This window comes from Physeter macrocephalus, chromosome 14 (genome assembly GCF_002837175.3).
Source record: "Physeter macrocephalus isolate SW-GA chromosome 14, ASM283717v5, whole genome shotgun sequence".
Lineage (NCBI taxonomy): Eukaryota > Metazoa > Chordata > Mammalia > Artiodactyla > Physeteridae > Physeter > Physeter macrocephalus.
In genome coordinates this window covers 78,312,644-78,330,010 of record NC_041227.1, presented here as the reverse complement: position 1 = coordinate 78,330,010, position 17,367 = coordinate 78,312,644, and the positions used below count along the sequence as shown (strand labels likewise).

At 62.5% G+C, this 17,367-nt stretch overlaps 1 protein-coding gene across 1 annotated transcript in view; it reads left to right on the top strand.

The window, feature by feature from the left end:
- Window positions 1-17,367, top strand: part of SDK1 (sidekick cell adhesion molecule 1) — a 538,268-nt gene that overhangs the window by 488,756 nt on the left and 32,145 nt on the right. Inside the window, exons 34-36 of the mRNA XM_024119146.1 lie at window positions 7,634-7,749; window positions 9,614-9,800; window positions 11,500-11,637. Of these exons, the coding sequence (XP_023974914.1) occupies window positions 7,634-7,749; window positions 9,614-9,800; window positions 11,500-11,637 (441 nt within the window). The remainder of the gene's footprint in view (window positions 1-7,633; window positions 7,750-9,613; window positions 9,801-11,499; window positions 11,638-17,367) is intronic.

Below are 17,367 nucleotides of genomic sequence, written 5' to 3'. Positions count from 1 at the left end.
GCTTGTGTCCTTTGCCTTGGCTCACAGACGCACCACACCTGAGGTGCGGGGCTTAAAGGTTACCTTTGTTTTACAGATGAGAAAAACAAGCACCAAAGTTTCCAGAGGGTTCTCCAGGAATGCTTAGCTGGTCAGGGGTCCTGCGATGCACCGGTGTGGCCACTGCATCCAAGGCCACTGTTTTTCTCTTAGAGAGCAAGGCCCCTCTGGAATCAGCATCAGAGCGGAGAGACATGTGGAAAATCAGGGCTTCCCTGGCGGCGCAATGGTTGGGAGTCCGCCTGCCGATGCAGGGGACGCGGGTTCGTGCCCGGGTCCGGGAGGATCCCACGTGCCGCGGAGCAGCTGGGCCCGTGAGTCGTGGCCGCTGAGCCTGCGCGTCCGGAGCCTGTGCTCCACCACGGGAGAGGCCACAGCAGTGAGAGGCCCGCGTGCCGCAAAAAAAAAAAAAAAAAAAAAGTGGCAAATCAACGAGTTAACCAGTCTGTGCCCTAGTAGAGCAGGGTTCCAGACCAGGCCCTCAGGCCAAACCCAGCCAGTGCCTGTTTTTGTAGATAAAGTTTTATTGAGATGCCCACTCCCTTACATACAAAGGCAGAGTTGAGTTCTTGCAGCAGAAACCTTCTGTCTCTTGAAGCTTAAAATGCTGTCTGGCCCTTTATGGAAAGCTTCCCAACTCTTCCCTGGGGAAGTAGCTTGGGCCCTAGAGTCAGCCGACTCAAGTTCAAATCCAGTCCGCCCTCGGACAAGTGACTTAACTCCTCTAAGCCTCAGTTTTCTAAGGGGGAAAATGAGAATAAGATCCTTTCCCTACAGCTTGCATTTTGTGAATACAAACTACAAGGGATGCAATTGGTTAATTAGGGGCCGTGAATTGTGTTATGCGGACCAGGTCGGCTACAGTACAGTCGTGGTCTGTCAGGACCCGGATCTTGCCGTTACGGGAAACTCACTCTACAGGCAAAGAGGAAAAAAAGAAAACCCACAACAGTCGCGAGCAATGTAGCTGGTTTGCTTTGCTTGAGTGGCTCCTAACTTTGCGTCTCGTAACGGTGATAGCAGTGATTAAGCTGATAAGACGGCGTGAACAGGGTTGATGATGGGAAAAGAAAGGTCACTGCTGGATGAAACCAAATGCTGGATTTGTTCGGCACTAACCTTTACCACGGAAACATCTGTAAGAAAAATATGCTTGTTCTAGGAGTCTGGAACTCTCTGGCCTCCACCTCCGTTCATGTTGAAACCACTGTTTTTAAAATACACTCTTTGGATGCTCGGCGTCCTAGGGCTGCCGCTGCCTGGTCCGCAGCTGGAGCACCCCTAATTCTGTCCACACGTGTGAACGTGCTCTGTCAGAGCTAAGAGCCCTCGTTAACTCACCCGTCCTTGGTCCGAGGCACCTGTGATCAGAAGCACTCAAGCTCCCGCACTGCTCCAGAATTCTGTAGTTCTGCCAGGACATCCACCAGTTGAACAGGCCAGGAGCTTATCCTAGATTTCCTGTGCAAACTCATGGGGCCAAGGCCACAGCTGGATCTGGGCTGGTTAAGAGGACATGTTGACCTTAACAGAGGGTGTTTCACTGGAACACCATGAAATCCTGCATTTACGACAGGGGCCACACCAAATTCCAGCCAGCCTCTGGAAGCCCAGAGCGTGCAGTCGGGCCTTGGGCTGGGTGCTTTCCCTGCGGAGCTTGCACTGCTCGGGGTGTATTTGTCATCTACTGCTGGGTAACAAATTGTCCCAACGTAGCTGCTCTGACAGCACACACCTGCTACCTCGCAGAGTCTGTGGGTCAGGAATCCAGGCTCAACGTAGCCGGGTCCTCTACCTTGGGTCTCTCACAGGGTGTCACCAGGCCTGCAGCGCTGTCCAAGGGCTTGACCAGGGAGGGCCCCTTTCTGAGCTCACGGTGGTTGTGCACGGGACCCCGTCTCCTGGGCTGACGGGCAGAGGCCTCCCCCAGGTCCTCGCCTGGCCACCTCTGCGTGGAGCATCAGGACACGGGCTGGCTTCCTTTGAGGGAGCTGGCGGGGGGTGGCGAGAGGAGCCAGGAGGGGGCACCAGCAGGAGGGGCGGCTCAGGCTCCCTGACCTGCCTGCAGGAGGCTGCCCACCCCACCGCGTCTGCCGCACCCTTCGTGTCAGGAGGATCGCGTGGGGCTGGGAGCGCCCGGAGTGGGGTCCCTGGAGCCGCGACCAGGATCCATGGTGACGCACCTGGGCTGCTCTCGGTCCACACGGGAAGCGCCAGGGAGGCGGACATCTAGACGCGTCAGCGCGTGGTGACTCGACTGCCTACCGTCTCTACAGGGGCAGAGCCCACATAGAGCAGTGCCCTATGTGCCCAGATAAACCCTCGGGCGATTATCTGGACAGAGAGGTCGCCTCGGGGACGAGCTTGGGGGCACCACGCGCCCCTGGCCGGGCCTTGCTCTGCTCTCACACCCCCCATCTCATTTCAGCTCGAAAACCCTTTCCGTCTGATATTTTCTCCGATCTTACAAACAATGGAACTGCAGCTCAGAGACTGAACAGAGTCCCAAGTCCCGCCAGCTGAGCCCAGACCTTAAACTCGCCAGCCAGGGCTTCTTCCACAGCCTCCCAGCTATGGTTTCTGTAGTCTGGAGTACATGGCATTGATTTTTTTGAAAACAGTTTTTGTCACCAGTTTCCTTATTCTTCTTGCTAAGCTTCCTTGGAGTCGTTTTTGGTCCGGGCTCAGCAGTGAGGTGATGGAGGACAGGCTGGGGGCCGAAGCTCGGCGGGGAGGACGGCAGCGGGGGTGAGATGTGCTGGTCCGAGGGGGCTGCTCCACGAACCCAGGCACGGCACGTGGGGCTGACTTCCCTGCCCCCCGGACCCACCCACCGCACCCACTACCCCTGCCCCAGCCCCAGGAATTCCCCTGGGAGGGAGGGACGGAGGCTCAGAGCCCGGCTGCCCGGGTTTGTACGAGCCCAAGTCCAAATCCACACGCCTGCTGAGTGTGTGACCTCGGGCAGGTTACCGGATCTCTCTGGGCCTTAGTCTTCCCGTCCGTGTAATGGGCAGTGACTTGTACCCACCTCCCCAGGTTATGAGGATGAAGTGAGGCCAGACGAAGGGTTTGGAAGAGATACCCGATCCCCTGGTATGAAGGGGGCACCGTCGATATCGGCATCGGCGCTGTTCACATTCCCACTGACGGATCCCTACGTTAACCGGAAGTTAAAGCAGACGTCAGCGCCGCTGTATCTGTCTTCACAAGTCCTGGGGCTTCTGGAGAGACGGGGGCTGTCGGTTGAGAGAAGGGTGGTGCGTGTCCCTCGTGTTCGTGACAGAGTTATCAGATATGATCTCACTTTGTCTGTTGTAAGCTCTGTTAAAAACTACTTTGCAGTGTCAATGGAAATGCTCATTTACGGACCTGAGTTCCCGCGGGCGGGGCTCACAGCTGCCTGGCGTCCTGGGTGACCGGGCGTTGGACGCCCCGATTGGTGGCAGCAGTGACTCACAGCCTTCTTCTGGAGGAGGAGGGGGCTGCACGCCTGCCCGGACGTGGCTCCTTCCTGGATCCTTGCGATCCGCCCCCTCCTTCCTTCCTGGGCCGAGTCGCTGCTTGTCCCTCGGGGCCAAAGCCCCGCCACCCAGGGGCTGTAAACCTCCTTTATGGACTGAGGGGGCCCGGAGGCCACACAGTTACCCAGACCTGGAGTCCCTCCCCGCCCGTTATCCCTGCTTAGGGGAACAGATGTGTTGGCCCAGTTTGCTGAGAAGGTGAAATTACGTTCAGGAATTCTGTTTCCTACTCACTTTGACAGGAAATCAGAAACAGTGTTTGAGCAGAGAAATGTTGGTGTAATTAAAGTGAACTGAAGAATGCACAATTTTTTAAAGATCCCATAAAGAAATACTTAATTCATCACATTAAGACATTAACAATGATCCTCAGATCATCAGTTACAAACTTGCTCTACCCAGGTGATAAATTACTGGCTTACAAAGAGGGAAAGTCAAAACCGAGCATGGTCTGGCCCGGCCCAGCATCAGCACTTCCAGCCCCGGGACGCCCGTCCGTCGTGGCGCCGGCAGACGCCCCGCGCCCCAGCTCTCCGCTGTTCCTCCGTCCCCGCCTCCCCGGCCACCGTCCCGCGTTAAAACCCCCCATTCCCGAAGAGCCAGCCGGATGTTCCGTTTCCAGGAAAGACCCCACGTCCCCAGCCAGGGGTGACCCCTCGTGGCCCTTTGACCCTGTCCTCACATCCCACCTGACGCTGTGACAACTGTGAATTGTGTCTCCTGTCGCACCTGTCTGGTCCGTCCTGTGTGCACCCGCCCCGCCGAGCGAAGCCGAGGGCCTGGTCGATGTTCAGGAAAACGTCAGCGAACCTGCTCCGTGGCAACAGATCACCCCCGAGTCTCAGTGCCTGAAACACCGCCCGTGTGTCTTCTCTCGCGCGTCTCTGTCCTTCACGGTCAGCTACGTCTCTCGTGCTCCCGGGCACGGGGTGGGGGGGGGGGGGTCAGCCCCCGTGGGGGCCCCGCCGGTCTGGGAGTGGGGAGAGGTCGGCGCCATGGAACGCTCTGGAAGCTCCTGCCGGGAAGTGCCCTGCATGTAACCACTGCTCCCCTGTCGTCAGCCAGGCCAGCGTCAGAGGCGTGCAGCCCCCTCGGGGGGCACTGTCTGCAGGGTGGGTGGGCGACCCCCGCCGCGCCACGGGGGCCGGGTGGCGGACGGTCCCACCCGGGCAGCTGACAAGCCCCAGCCCTCCCAGCCCCAGCTGTCTACCAAATGCCTTTGCGGCGTGGTTTCCTCTCCTTGCCGTGGTTTGAGCACGCGGCTGCCTGTCCAGCTGCCTCCCTGGAGCAGAGGTTCTGAAAGGTTGCCGTGGGGGGCCCCAAAGAGCCCAGGGCCGCCCGGGGTCTGCGGGACGCAGAGCCAGGAGCCCGTGGGCCAGCGCCCCCTGTCAGCAGCAAGCCTACGCCGGGCCAGGGCAGCCACCGTGTATCCCCGACGCCTGATGGCCACGTCGGGGCCGAGCAAGCCGGACAAAGTGCTGCCCTCCCTGCCGCGCGGGAGCCGCCCGCCGAGTCCAGCCCACAGCACCCAGCTGTGCGGGGCCTCTCCCAGCACTCAGCCAGAATCCCAGAAGATTCCAGAAAGCTCTGGGATTCCACTACTGCTGTCAGGTGCAAGGAGCCCCCAGAAGTCCAGGAAGCTTCTCTATCGCCGCCCTGCCCGGGCCTCTCTCCAGGGCCGGGGTGGTGGGGGGGGAGATCCCTCAAGGCCGGTGGGTGACAGCCGTGGGAAAGCGTCGTCTGCCTGGGCCGAGACGCCGGGTGCAGAGTCTCCGCTCTGTGACCCCGCGCCCGCCTTCCAGCGCTGTCCATGGGCAGTCTGCGTATCAGCAAACGCCAGGGACTGCCAGGCCGGGCCAGCGGCCTTTCAAAAACTAATTTCGTGCATTTTAACGCAGCATTCTGAGCTGATGTTCGCGTGTGCCGTACCGCACAAGTGCTGGGGTCGGAGAACGAGAGGGTTGCGACCCATCAGACGCTGCACCGGTTTCCAAGGCAAAGCACCCTCACGACAGAGCGCGACCGCGCTGGGGGCGCAGACGGACGGCCTTCCCGCAGGTCAGGGCCTCCCGGCGGGGGGAGCCCCCGAGGACCTCGGGGCCAAAGAAATAAGTCCTGAAACCGCGTGCTTTGCTCTGTGTTCACCCGGGTCTCTCCCTCCCGTGCTGTGTTAGCATCACAGAAGTCCTTGTCACCTGCAGCATTTTTGTGGCCGGAAGGGGCTGTGCTGTAGGACAGCGGGTGGCGGGGGGGGGAGCGTGGAGGCCGCTCAGCCTGGGGACAGCGGTGCCTGGGGCTCGGCCGCCCAGCACGGGACCCGGGGTGGCGGAGGAGGGAGCCTTTGTCCGGCCCGCGTCGCCCCCAGAGCCGTCGTGGGCCCTGGGTTTGGCTGTGCTTCGGGAGGGAAACTTGGGGGACTGGGGCGACCGCGCACAGGTGGTCCTAACCCGCCGCCGGGGTAATGGCTGTGCTCGATTCTGCCTTTCACATTTTAATCGTACGACGGTAATTTTGTGATAGAGTCGCCCGTGGCAAACACGCAGAAGACATTAACTTTATTTATGCTCTGGATTATTAATGTGGCTGTTAAAGTTCCTCCAGTTAGGTTTGATTGAACTGTTTTTTTGTGTGATTCTGTTGTTTAATGGAGCGGTAAATAAGAATTTCTGATAAAGAGGCTGAGCATCTGTCACAACAACCTGGTGTGGCTTATTACCATTTCCATTAACGGCAGGGTGGGCAGCGATCATACCGGAGCCACACAGTTAGAACAAAATAAATAGTTGGCGTCGGGCTGAGTGGGTGTTAATTACTATTTTTTTCTACACTGGTGGTGGGGAAGCCGGGAGGGGAAGATGCGGGGAGGGGTGCCTCGAGGAGGTCACCCTCTCCCCAGGAGGCCTCTCCAGAGAGACCGCGAGCTGGGCTGTCTCCCTCCGACGCTGACGCGTGGTCCTTTCCATTCATGGCCCTACACAGACTTGAGTCAAGAGGCAGCGCCCGGGCCGCATCAGGGCCGCGGAACGCGAGGGTGCCGGGTTGGCGCCCTGCCCCTGCAGCCACGTCCCCGACAGCTCCGTGGAGCTCCCCAGGGTCCACCCCACCGGGGGAGGGGTCACCCAGGTTGGAGGAAGGAGGGGCTCCTGGGAGGCAGAGGACAGCCCGGCCAGAGGGGAGAAATGTCCCCAAACGTACATGTGCGTCCCCTGCGTCGTTCCCAACTTACCCGCGGCTGCCTGCAAGGCCACGGCCATGGCGCCCTGTCAGTCACCTTTCACCTTTGACCTGCACACTGTGACCCTGCTGACACCAACACAGCGCCCGGGGGCCCTCGGGGTCGCGGGGGAAGGAGTGGGACCGGGTCCTCCTGGGGGGCGCGGGGCTGTGGCCTCTGTGCTCCGTCCCCGAGGAGGGGCAGCCCCGGGTCTGCAGACGTCAGCTCCACCCGGAGCGGGGCTTCGTACCCCAGGATCCGGGACTCGTGGTGGGAACACAGATGCGTTTCTTCATTTATTTTTGGCCGCGAGGCCTGTGGGATCGTAGATCCCCGACCAGGGATCGAACCCAGGCCCTCGGCGGTGAAAGCGCAGAGTCCTAACCGCTGGGCCGCCAGGGCACGCCCACAACTGCCTTTATTTTCTCCGAGTTCCGCCCCCCGGAACTCAGCGTCTCCCTCGGTTGTGAAGGTGGCGACGTAGCAGTGCCGCGTCACCGGGGCCTGGGACCCTCTCAGCGGCGGGGCCCCCGGCCGTGCCCCCGTCGCGGCGAGGCTGGCTGTTTCTGCGCCGTCTCTGCTCATCCCACTCGGCCTCAGAGCCGTCGCGAGAGCAGCTCCTAAGCCCGACTTCAGGGCTCAGTCACAAGCACGTGGGTTACTGTGTCACACCTTCGTTTTCCAAAGCTCTGCCGTGTCTCGATGTAATCGGTTTGCTTTGGGATTCTCCAGATTGCGTTTCACGCCTTTAAAGGCGCGGTTCTGAGAAGGGTCTGTGGGCGTGCTGGCGTACAAGCTGGGCGGCCCAGGGCAGGGTCTCGGCACTTCTCAGCGGCCCCCGCTGCTCTCTCCGCAGCCCCGGCCGTGGCTCCGCAGCACGTGCAGGTGAACCCGCTCACGGCCAGCCAGCTGGAGGTCACGTGGGACCCGCCGCCGCCCGAGAGCCAGAACGGAAACATCCAGGGCTACAAGGCACGGCGCTCTCTCGCTCGGTTTGGCCCTTCCTTCCAGGTCACTTGTGGGCCAGGGTCGGCGGCCCGAATCCCCGGATCTCCCGGGGGCTCCGCTGGGACCCTGGCCGCCCTCGGCTCACCCTGCCCTTCCGCTTCCCGCCCTGACTCAGGCCGACGGACCCCCGGCCCCCAGAGCCCGGGCATCGCCGAGCGGCTGGGACGGGCTCAGCCTGACCTTGCCTCTGGCCTGGGACAGCGGGGCCCGGTTCCCCGCGCAGCCAGCGGCGCCTCCCTCCCCCTGCACCCCCTCTGGGAGTCTCCACCGCCTTTGCTGGCAGTAAAAGGGAAGCACTCAAGAGAACAGGTCCCCCCCCCCACCCAGCCCTGCCCTGGGTCCGAGTCTCTCGTTCGGTAGGTCCAGGCTGGGGCCCAAGGCTTTGCGTGCTCCTGGGAACCTCACTTTGAGAACCCTTACGCTGAGCTGTCATGATTCCACATTCAGTACCCCAGACGTGGGATCCTCTGGGGTACTGCAGCAGCCCGTTGCAGTGCGAGCGTCAGGTGATGAACAGTGACACAGAGTTGGGGGGGGCGGCAAGCCCCCCGCAGTGTTCCACCTCCAACACCACCCCTGCGTAGGGGGCTCGGACCCCGTGAGGTCAGCTGAAACCGTCCTCCCCACCTTCCTCCGGAGTGAATTTCCGTGTCTGCTCTGTGGAGCCCAAGCCGATCAGTCATCAGACCCCATGGGCTAGCCCACCCCGAAGACTGTTGGACCAATTAAATGTCCCTTTACAAATGACATCTGTAGGTGTTTTGTGAAAATAAACACCATCCTCCGCGGCAGGGCGCCTGCAGTGATTAATGAGGCAACGCAAAGCCCCCTGAGCCCGGAGGCAAGGTGCTAGTTAGGTGTGTCCAAAACATGTTTCCTAATTTCCTAATGATAGAGACATTGAGCCTGGATATTGATTTCAGGTTAGCAAGGCCTGTTCAAGCAGAGCGTCTCGTCTGGTCAGCTCACAGAGCGGAAGCTGAACCGCGTCTTGCAGGTGGATGTACAGCGAGGCTGCCCCGCCAGCTCCGCTCCGGCCCGGCCAGGCCCCGGGCACGGGAGAGCAGGCCCCGGGCCCCGCGCTGCCCGGCAGCCTCGGCTGCTCTGTGCGTGGGCCGGCGGCTCTCCCGGCCCGGCCCGTTGTAGGCCCACAGAGCCGAGGTGGATCCTCGGATCGGGGTTGTCTTTGGGTGGCCTGGCTGGCGCTGGCTTGGGCAGCGGTTCTCGGCCAGCTGTCGAGGGAAGCAGTTCCGATGACCTTGGCAAGCCTTTGTACGCGGGCATCACGTTCGCCCACGAGCGCATTACAAGCTAGGCGAGAAGAGACGGAACCCAGGAGAAACGAGGGCTGCTCCAACAGGGCTGAGCCCTACGGGGTTCATCTCCACGTTATTTGGGGCTGTTTTGATATCCAGAGTATCGGGTCACATGGATCCAAGCCTTCGATCTCAGCCTTAAAGAAAACGTGGGAGCGTAGGGTAGAAGCTGGGGGCTTGTTCTACCCACAGGCTGGAGCAGGGGGTAGATTGGTCTCCCTTCTGTCCAGAAGCTTGGGGGAAGGGGCAGGGCCCCCATAGCCAGCCCTGTGAGAGAAAAGGCCCTTTCCTGGCAGCCGAAGGAGATGTCACCGAAATGCCACCTCCATCCTCAGGCCCCGTCCACCCTGGCCTGGCCTCAGCCACCCCCGCCTCTGCAGAGCACAGCTCGGCCCCCGGGAGCACTCAGGTCCCCTCTGGCTCAGTGGCCACCTGTCCCCAGGCTGAGAAACAGAGGGGGCGCCACCCCTTCCCTCCCACGCTGGCCTCCAGCCTCTGGCTCTTTCTGGCAGGTCTACTGCTGGGAGGCGGACAGCCAGAACGAAACGGAGAAGATGAGGGTTCTGTTCCTGCCCGAGACCACGGCGAAGCTGAAGAACCTCACCAGCCACACCCAGTACCTGGTCAGCGTCTCGGCCTTCAACGCTGCTGGAGACGGGCCCAGGAGCGAGCCCCGGCCGGGCCGTACCCACCAGGCCGGTAGGAGGACAGTGTGTTTCCTTGCAACAGCCTGCGTCACCTCCCGCCCTGGAGCTGTTCCCCGACCCTCCCTCTCCATTCCCTCTCCGCTCTGCCTGTCCTGTAAGCCAGATCCCGCGTAGCGGGGAATTTCTGGGTCCGACCCATGTGGTGTCCCCAGCGCCCAGCCCAGGCCCGCTGCGGGGAGCTGCCCCGTAAGCGTTCACCGGGGTGAGCGGCGTCTGCAGTGGGGGGCCGGGCTTCCACCTGCACGGGGCCTCGTCTGTCACCGGCAGGACTTGCTGCAGGCCCCCGGGGGCTTCTCTCAGGGTCCAGGTCCCGGGTCGGGGGAGCTCCTTGTACGTTGGTGTGCTGAGCCCAGGCCGCGGTGCCGGCCTCCCCGGGCCTCTGGGCCACAGAGTCCCCTGGAAGCAGCTGGCAGGCTGTCTCTCAGACACACGCCCCGCGCAGGTCCTAGGGCGTGGCCGGGCTGCCCTGCCAGGGGTCACGCTGCCCGTGACCTCCTGTCCTCATCTGGGGTACGTTCTGCGCCGCTCACTCACTCTCCTGCGGACTCTCAGAGTCCCTAGTGGTTTGGGGCGCTTCCTGAGGCTGACCAGGCTTCCCGAGGGAACGGCGGCTGGGCCCTGGGTCCCGGGAGCTCTGGGGCCTTCTTGAGGTGCAGGGAGTGGAAGGCTGGCGTGTAAGTTAGGGAGCCGCGGGGCACAGAGCCAGCGGCTCAGGGCTCCCCAAACCTCTGTGGGCTCAGCCTTCCCGGGAACAGGGGCTCCCTGTGAGATGACCTGGACTGGGTTGCAGGGACTGCGTCCTCGGGGCCCGTCCAGCGGCCCGGGAGGGGCTGTCCGTGGATTGTGGGCTCTGAGCGGGTAGGGTATGGGCAGACCTGTGGGGCCGAGGGAGGAGGTGGAGGCCCTCGGGCGCTGCGGGCCTGGCGGGTCACAGGGCCAAAGGGCCCCCAGGGACGGGGGAGGACGGAAGGGGGGCAAGCGGCCGATTCAGTGGGCATTTCTGAGCACGGAGGGGAACCCAGCTAGGGGGGCGTCAGTGCCCGCTGGGGTAGGGGCAGCTCTGGGTGCCAGCACCCACCCGGCCCTCCCACGGGCCCAGGCAGACGGGAGCCGCGGGCGGGGTCGGCGTCCTCCCTGGCCACACAGCCTGCCTCTGCATCTGCTAGAAGCTTCCTCCAGCTCAGGGTGGCGCGTGAGCTCCCCCATCTCCAGACCAAGGGGGACAGTGAGATGGCCGGGCGCCCGCGGGATTTCAGATGAGGGCCAGTGTGCGGGGGTGTCCTCGGAGGCCTCTGGGCCCCCCAGGAGGGGAGGGGAGAGCCCACCCCCCGCAGAGGAGCAGGACTGGAGCCCGTGGAATCCTCCAGCAGGTGCTAGAAGATGGCGCTGTCTGCACTTCATTTTCTGTTTCCATCCATTATTCGTTTTTATGCCTTTGTCATTGCATCTCTCAGGCTCCTTTGTGTTTAAACACCGCTGTTTTCTCTGCTCTTCTCGGGAGGGTCTGAGTTTCTGACTGACCCTGGGAAGTTCGGAGATGATCAATAAATCTCCTCCTCATCCACGGCATTGAGACTTCGCTAAGTTGGAGATACCATCTGATAAGATCTCTCTTCCACGCGGAGGCGCAGACACGTATGTAGATGACGTAAAGGGGCTTTGGTGAACGTCCTCTCTGTCCTGTCCTCCAGCTCCCGGGACCCCCAGCTTCCTGGCATTCTCGGAAGTAACCTCCACCACGCTGAACGTTTCGTGGGGGGAGCCCACGGCAGCCAATGGCGTCCTGCAGGGCTACCGAGTGGTGTACGAGCCCTTAGCGCCTGTCCAAGGTAAGCCTCCCGGCTGCGGGGCGGCCACCGTCTACCCGGCACGGCGCGGGGAGGGGCGGGTGGACCGACTGGGCGCGTCCGGCGTTCCACGCGGCCCTCTGCGCGGGGCCCCGGACCCGGCCGCTTCGTCACCCGAGACCCGCCTCTCCTGCCGCGCCTGAGATGTCAGCGCTCGTCCCGCCCCGGGTGCCGCAGGCTGGAGCCACGCGGGCAGCTGGGCCCGGACGCCTCCCTCGGGCGCTCCTCTGGGGCTGCCTTCACCCTTCCGTTTACTCAGCGGGGTTTTCGTTTGTTTTTTGTGTCGCGGGGGGGAGGCTTTTTGGCCCGCACCTTGCGGGATGTTTCCCCACCAGGGACTGAACCCGCGCCACCGCAGTGAAAGTGCCGCGTCCTAAGCACTAGGCGGCCGGGGAACTCGGCTCAGCAAGTCTTCTGAAAGCGCCTGCTGTGTGCCAGGTGCCGTTCTAGATGCTGGAGCTGCCCTGTTCATCGAGATCCTTGCTTTCCTGAGTGCAGTGAGCTGTGCTCCAGGGAGGAGAGAGCAGCACACGAACAGACGCGCACACACACACACACACACACGCGAGGTCGGGTAGCGATCAGCGCCATGAAGAAGAGGGTGGGAGGAGCCTGTGGATCCAGGGAAGCTGGGACCTGAGCTGCCCTGTTCATCGAGATCCTTGCTTTCCTGAGTGCAGTGAGCTGTGCTCCAGGGAGGAGAGAGCAGCACACGAACAGACGCGCACACACACACACACACACACACACACGCGAGGTCGGGTAGCGATCAGCGCCATGAAGAAGAGGGTGGGACCGCGAGAGGGCGTCGGGCGTGGAGCGGGGGGCAGGCGCCGAGAGACAGGAAGGGCCCGGGCGCCAGCGGCCGGGGCGAGACTGGCCCGCGGAGGCTCGGTCACGCGGGGCCTGCAGGGAGGGGGCGATGCCAGTTGCCGGGCGGCCGCAGGGCCAGTGACATGGGGCCGAGGTGGAGCCGGAGGCACCGGCTCTGGGTTACAGGAGACCGGGATCCCCGGCTGGATTAACCCCGGCGCCACCGGGGGGGGGGCCGGCAGGGGGCTCCGGGCGGGGCTGAGGGACAGGAGAGGAGGGGACAGGTGCAGGGGTGGACAGGGCGGGCGGGAAGGAGCTGCGCCGTGCCGGCACGGCTCTGTCCCCGCGCCCCTGCTGTCGTTGGCGCAGCCGGCCCCGTGTGGATTTGATTTCTTACCCACTCGTCTCTGCCCGCCGCCCCACTCCCGGAGCGCACACTGAGGGCCGAGCGGGCGTTTCTTTCTGTCCCCACTGTGTGCCCGGCACTGTGGTGCAGAGGAGGGAGGTGAGGCCCTGGTCAGACACAGGCAGACTGTAAAAATTATAGATTATTTGATGTCTGGGAGGAAAAGATATCACCAACACATCAAATGATATTGGCTCTCCGTTTAAAGCCGTGATAAAAGTTTCCTTTTAAAACAAGCACGTTCAAGTAAAACAGGGAGTTGATTTGAAGAAGAAAAGTTAAGCCCTAGATTTTATTTCATTGAATCTACACTGCCATGGCTTGTGAGATTCATTGTTATTTTATGAAGTGCTGAGAAAGAAAAAATGCTTCCACTAAACCACGGCCCAGTCCTCTTGAAGCATCAGTTCCGAGCTGCATCCCAAATCAGATGTAAAAATGCGAGAGGGAAAAAGCGCGTCTCAGAAAATCGATGAACTTAGGTAAATAACAGTAGAGGTGACGTGTGAATACGGTTCGTAAAACAGCCCAGAGGCCGGGGACCAGCACTGATTTAGCGCGCTCTGCTGTATCTTTTCAGGACCCAGCACCTGTCTGGGGACAGGTGGCCTGGGCGTGGCTTGGGTCGAGGTCCAGAAGGAGATGGGCCACGTTCTTGCTCGTTCAGTAGGGAGGGAGGGCCGAGAATACCGGAGACTTTCATTTTGCTCACCAGCATTCCCTGCACACGCGCGCGCACACAGATTCCGCGAGCCCAGGTCCCAGACACCTTTTCAAGGATATTAACGCACTAGTGCCGTTCAGATGAGGAAGGGTTGCCAGGAATGGGTGCCTGACTGGCCCCCGCCTCCTTCCTCACCCAGACCGTGAGTGACGTTTCCCACGCTTCCTCAAGTAAGTGACTGACTGCTGAGCAGAGCATCCGCGTGGGTGGGTTCGCACAGCCCTTCCAGAAACCCCGGGGCCCACACCTGTCTCCTTGGCCTCCAGGCAAGGCCACCGCCCGGCCGGATTCCGCAGCGGGGCCCGGCGGTGCCCCCCGTTCCCCTCGGCTGCACGGTCAGGCGTTAGAATCGCCGCCGGGTTGCTGCAGAGCTTCCCCACGCCTGCCCCCCCCTCCCGCCCGCCTCATCGCCGGGGGGCGAGGCAGCAGCTCGGGTTCCGCGGTGTCCTCGGGGTTGAGCTTGCTTGTCTGTTTCACGTTGTGTGGACACCCAGGCTGACCACGAGCAGCTCACAGGCTCTCCCTGTGCTTCCGGCGACGCGGCCCCACCGAGCACGCCGGCCAGCGGCTGCCGTCCCTCCGGCGCTGACCACGCACCAGGCCGCGCCCGCCGCTCTCGTGTGTTCTCTCCTCGTGCTCACCGCAGCCCTGCGGGCGGGCCGCATCTGTTCTCATGCCACAGACTAAGCAGTCGGGCTTCGGGCCCTTAAGACGTCCGCGGCCTGCGGTTGGGGAATGCGCGGGGGGGGCGCGGATTCGAACCCAGGCGGGCGGCTCCAAGAGCCGAGGTCTTGTCTGTCACGTGACGGGTAACGTCTGGGGCACTTGTGTCTCTGAACGTAAACGTGGTGGCCAGCGGCAGAGGGGCGCCCGAGGGGCGCTCAGGAAAGCGTCTGCCTTTCCGGCCGCGGGTGGGGCTTGCCGGTCCCCGGAGTGACAACAGGTGGAGTCACTTCGGTCACAGCCGTCCTGGCCTCGTTTCACAAGCAGCGAGACGCCGCCGTCCGCAGCAGCGTCCCTTGTCTGTGGGGAGGGCCACTGCTCTCAGCCTGGGTCTCCGGCCGGCGTGCCAGCCCCGCCATCGGAGCAGGGACGGGGGCTCAGCCCTGCGCTCGCTCAGCCGCTGCCCCGGCTCCTGCGCCCTCAGCAGCACGCGGTCCAGACGCCAGGCTCTGGCTGTGCACGTCCCAGACCCACGGACGCCTGCTGCCTGTCAAGTGGCCGGTCCAGGGCTGGGGCCACCCCACGTGACAGTGACGGTGACAGGAGGCGTCCGGTCCCGCCTGAGGCGTCGCAGGGCTGCCTCGAGCACCAGGCCGGCTCTAAGCCGGGCTCCCAACCGCAGGCCACCCTGCCCCCCGACAGCTCGGGCCCTGCTCCCGCTGGGGGGAGGCTGGCCACAGGCCTCGAGCCTCCCCCGGCCTCCCTGGCAACCAGCAGACACCCCTTCCGCAGGAGCGGAGCTCACCGACCCACTGCCCCGGTGCCGCCCCGGTGACCCTGTGACCTTCCCGAAGTGCCCCGCTCACCGCCAACCCGGCATCACGTCCCGGGATCCCACCACGAGCCCGCCTGGACCACGGCCCTCGGGGAGATGCCAGGGACGTGACCTCTCCGTCCTCTCGCCTTGGCGGACAGCCGGCCACCTGCCGGGCACGTGAGGACCAGCCACAGCTGCACGCAGGAGCCTGGCCGCGGTCGGCCCAGCAGGGCCGGCAGATCGCGAGCTGACTCCACGGTGGCCGCCGTAAAGCCCCCGGGTGCTGGGGCAGCGTGGCCACCGCGGAGTGCGCGAGCTGCAGCCGGGGACCCAGGTGGATTGCAGCGCCCGGAGTTTAACGCGCTTTCCAACAGTCCCTGCGGGGCCTGGGATCCGGCCCTCCTGACCCTGCTGTGAGGTGGGCACTGCCCACTCAGGACCGACGGGAAGCGGAGGCCTGCAGAGGTCAAGTGCGTCGCCCGGCGTCACACGGGGAAGCAGTAACAGGCCCGGGACAGGCTCCAAATGCCGGGGCGTCCGCACTCCCCGTCCCGCTGGCCGACCCTGCGAGTTTCAGAGGGAACCCGCCCTCGGCCGATCACGGGGCAGCGGCGCTCGCCCTGGGCGCCTCTCTGCCAGGGCTCCTTGGGGCATTCTGACCTGCGACCGCGCCGTCGCCTAGCTGAGCAGGCCCGACACCGTGGACAGAGTCGTGGGTGAGAACAGAGAGGCTGAACGCCAGGCCGTGGCTGTGAAAGCACCACACGGCTTCCCGGACCCGCTGAGGGCAGGCTGCCCGGCCCCTCGGGCCCTGGTCCGGCCCTGGCTGCCCTACGTCCCCTCACCTGGGCCCATCCCTCCCCAGCGGCCCCCAGTTCCCCGATTCTATATCTCCTCCCCTTAGGGCGGCTGGCTGATCGGATGGGTGTGCAGGCCTCTTGGAGGGCGTCTCCTGGAGAAGCCTGGCCCTCACCCCCTTCGCTGTTGGATCTGGGATTTAGGCAGGGAACCACGAAAGTAGTAAGCTGGACCCCGAACCGTTGCAGTACTCTCATCTGCCTCAGAGGACCCCTGCGTCTCCCAGAGATATGGCTGCAAACGTAGGGAGAGCCTCGAGCGTCTTTATTTCATGTTAACGCTCTGTGGTAACGCCGGTTCCCTTGTGAAGATCACCGAGGCTGTGATATTTATGTTGATATACACATACACAAGTTTTGTGGTAAAGACAGTAAAAAAGCAGTTGTAAAGCAGTGACCTCACCCTGGGGTGACCCTTCTTCGTGCCCCCTCCCCCAGGCCCGGGCAGCATCTGGAGGGACACCTGCAGACCCTGGTCAGGCAGCCTGCAGCCCAGGCCCCGGGAACACGGGCGTCGACGTGGTACCACAGTGCTGTGGACCCCGGGTCCCTCCACCAGGAAAGTAGGCCTGGCTGCGTGGGGAGCCCCCAGGCCCTCGGAACACTGAGCCGTGTTCTTGGGAATCTGATTCCATAGAAGAGCTATTTTTATGTTTTCTTACATGTCTGAAATGGAAGTATTTCAGGCGACTGCACCCTGAGGTTTGGAGTGCGGGGCGCGGTTTTAAAGTTGACTGAATAAATTAGACGCTGACGTGGTGGGAGCAGACCAGCTCCACCTCCTGGCGGGACAGAACTCACAAAATCTGTGCGCGGGGTTGGTTTTGCTCTGAGGAGAAGGAGGGCGTTTTTTTAACCAAAAAAGGGGCTGCTCTCCAGGAAAACTTTAGATCTGGCAGGATCCCGTGTGCTCACTGGTGGCAGTCAACCATGGGTGCAGACTGTCATCCCTGAAAGCCCGCTCTGGAGCCGTGCAGCTGGGGGGCGGCCTCTGTGCAGAAACGGCCCCGCTTCTCTACCGAAAAGTTCCAGTCACGCGAGAGCAGCCCAAATTGCTCCGAAATAACTTGGAAGAGAATCATGTAGCTGAACAAATGTTTCATAAAAGGCACAATATGAAGACAGTAAACCGACTAGAAGGGGTTCTGGAGACCTGTAGGATCAGAGGAATTTGCTTTGATGACTTTGAAAGCTGGACCCACTTTGTAGCGAGGACACACGTTGTTGGGCTCTTCTGAGGTCAAGGCCACCCTCGGATTCAAGGTGCAGATAACACCGGCCGGTCGCAGCGAGGGCAGGTGGCCCCTTGGTCTTGGGAAGCACGGCCGTTCTCTGTGTGGGGGACACGGTGGCGCAGACGCTGGACCCAGGACAGCAGGCACCCGGCGTGGCTCTTCCGCACGACCTCTGCTAACAAGTCCTGGAATTGCCC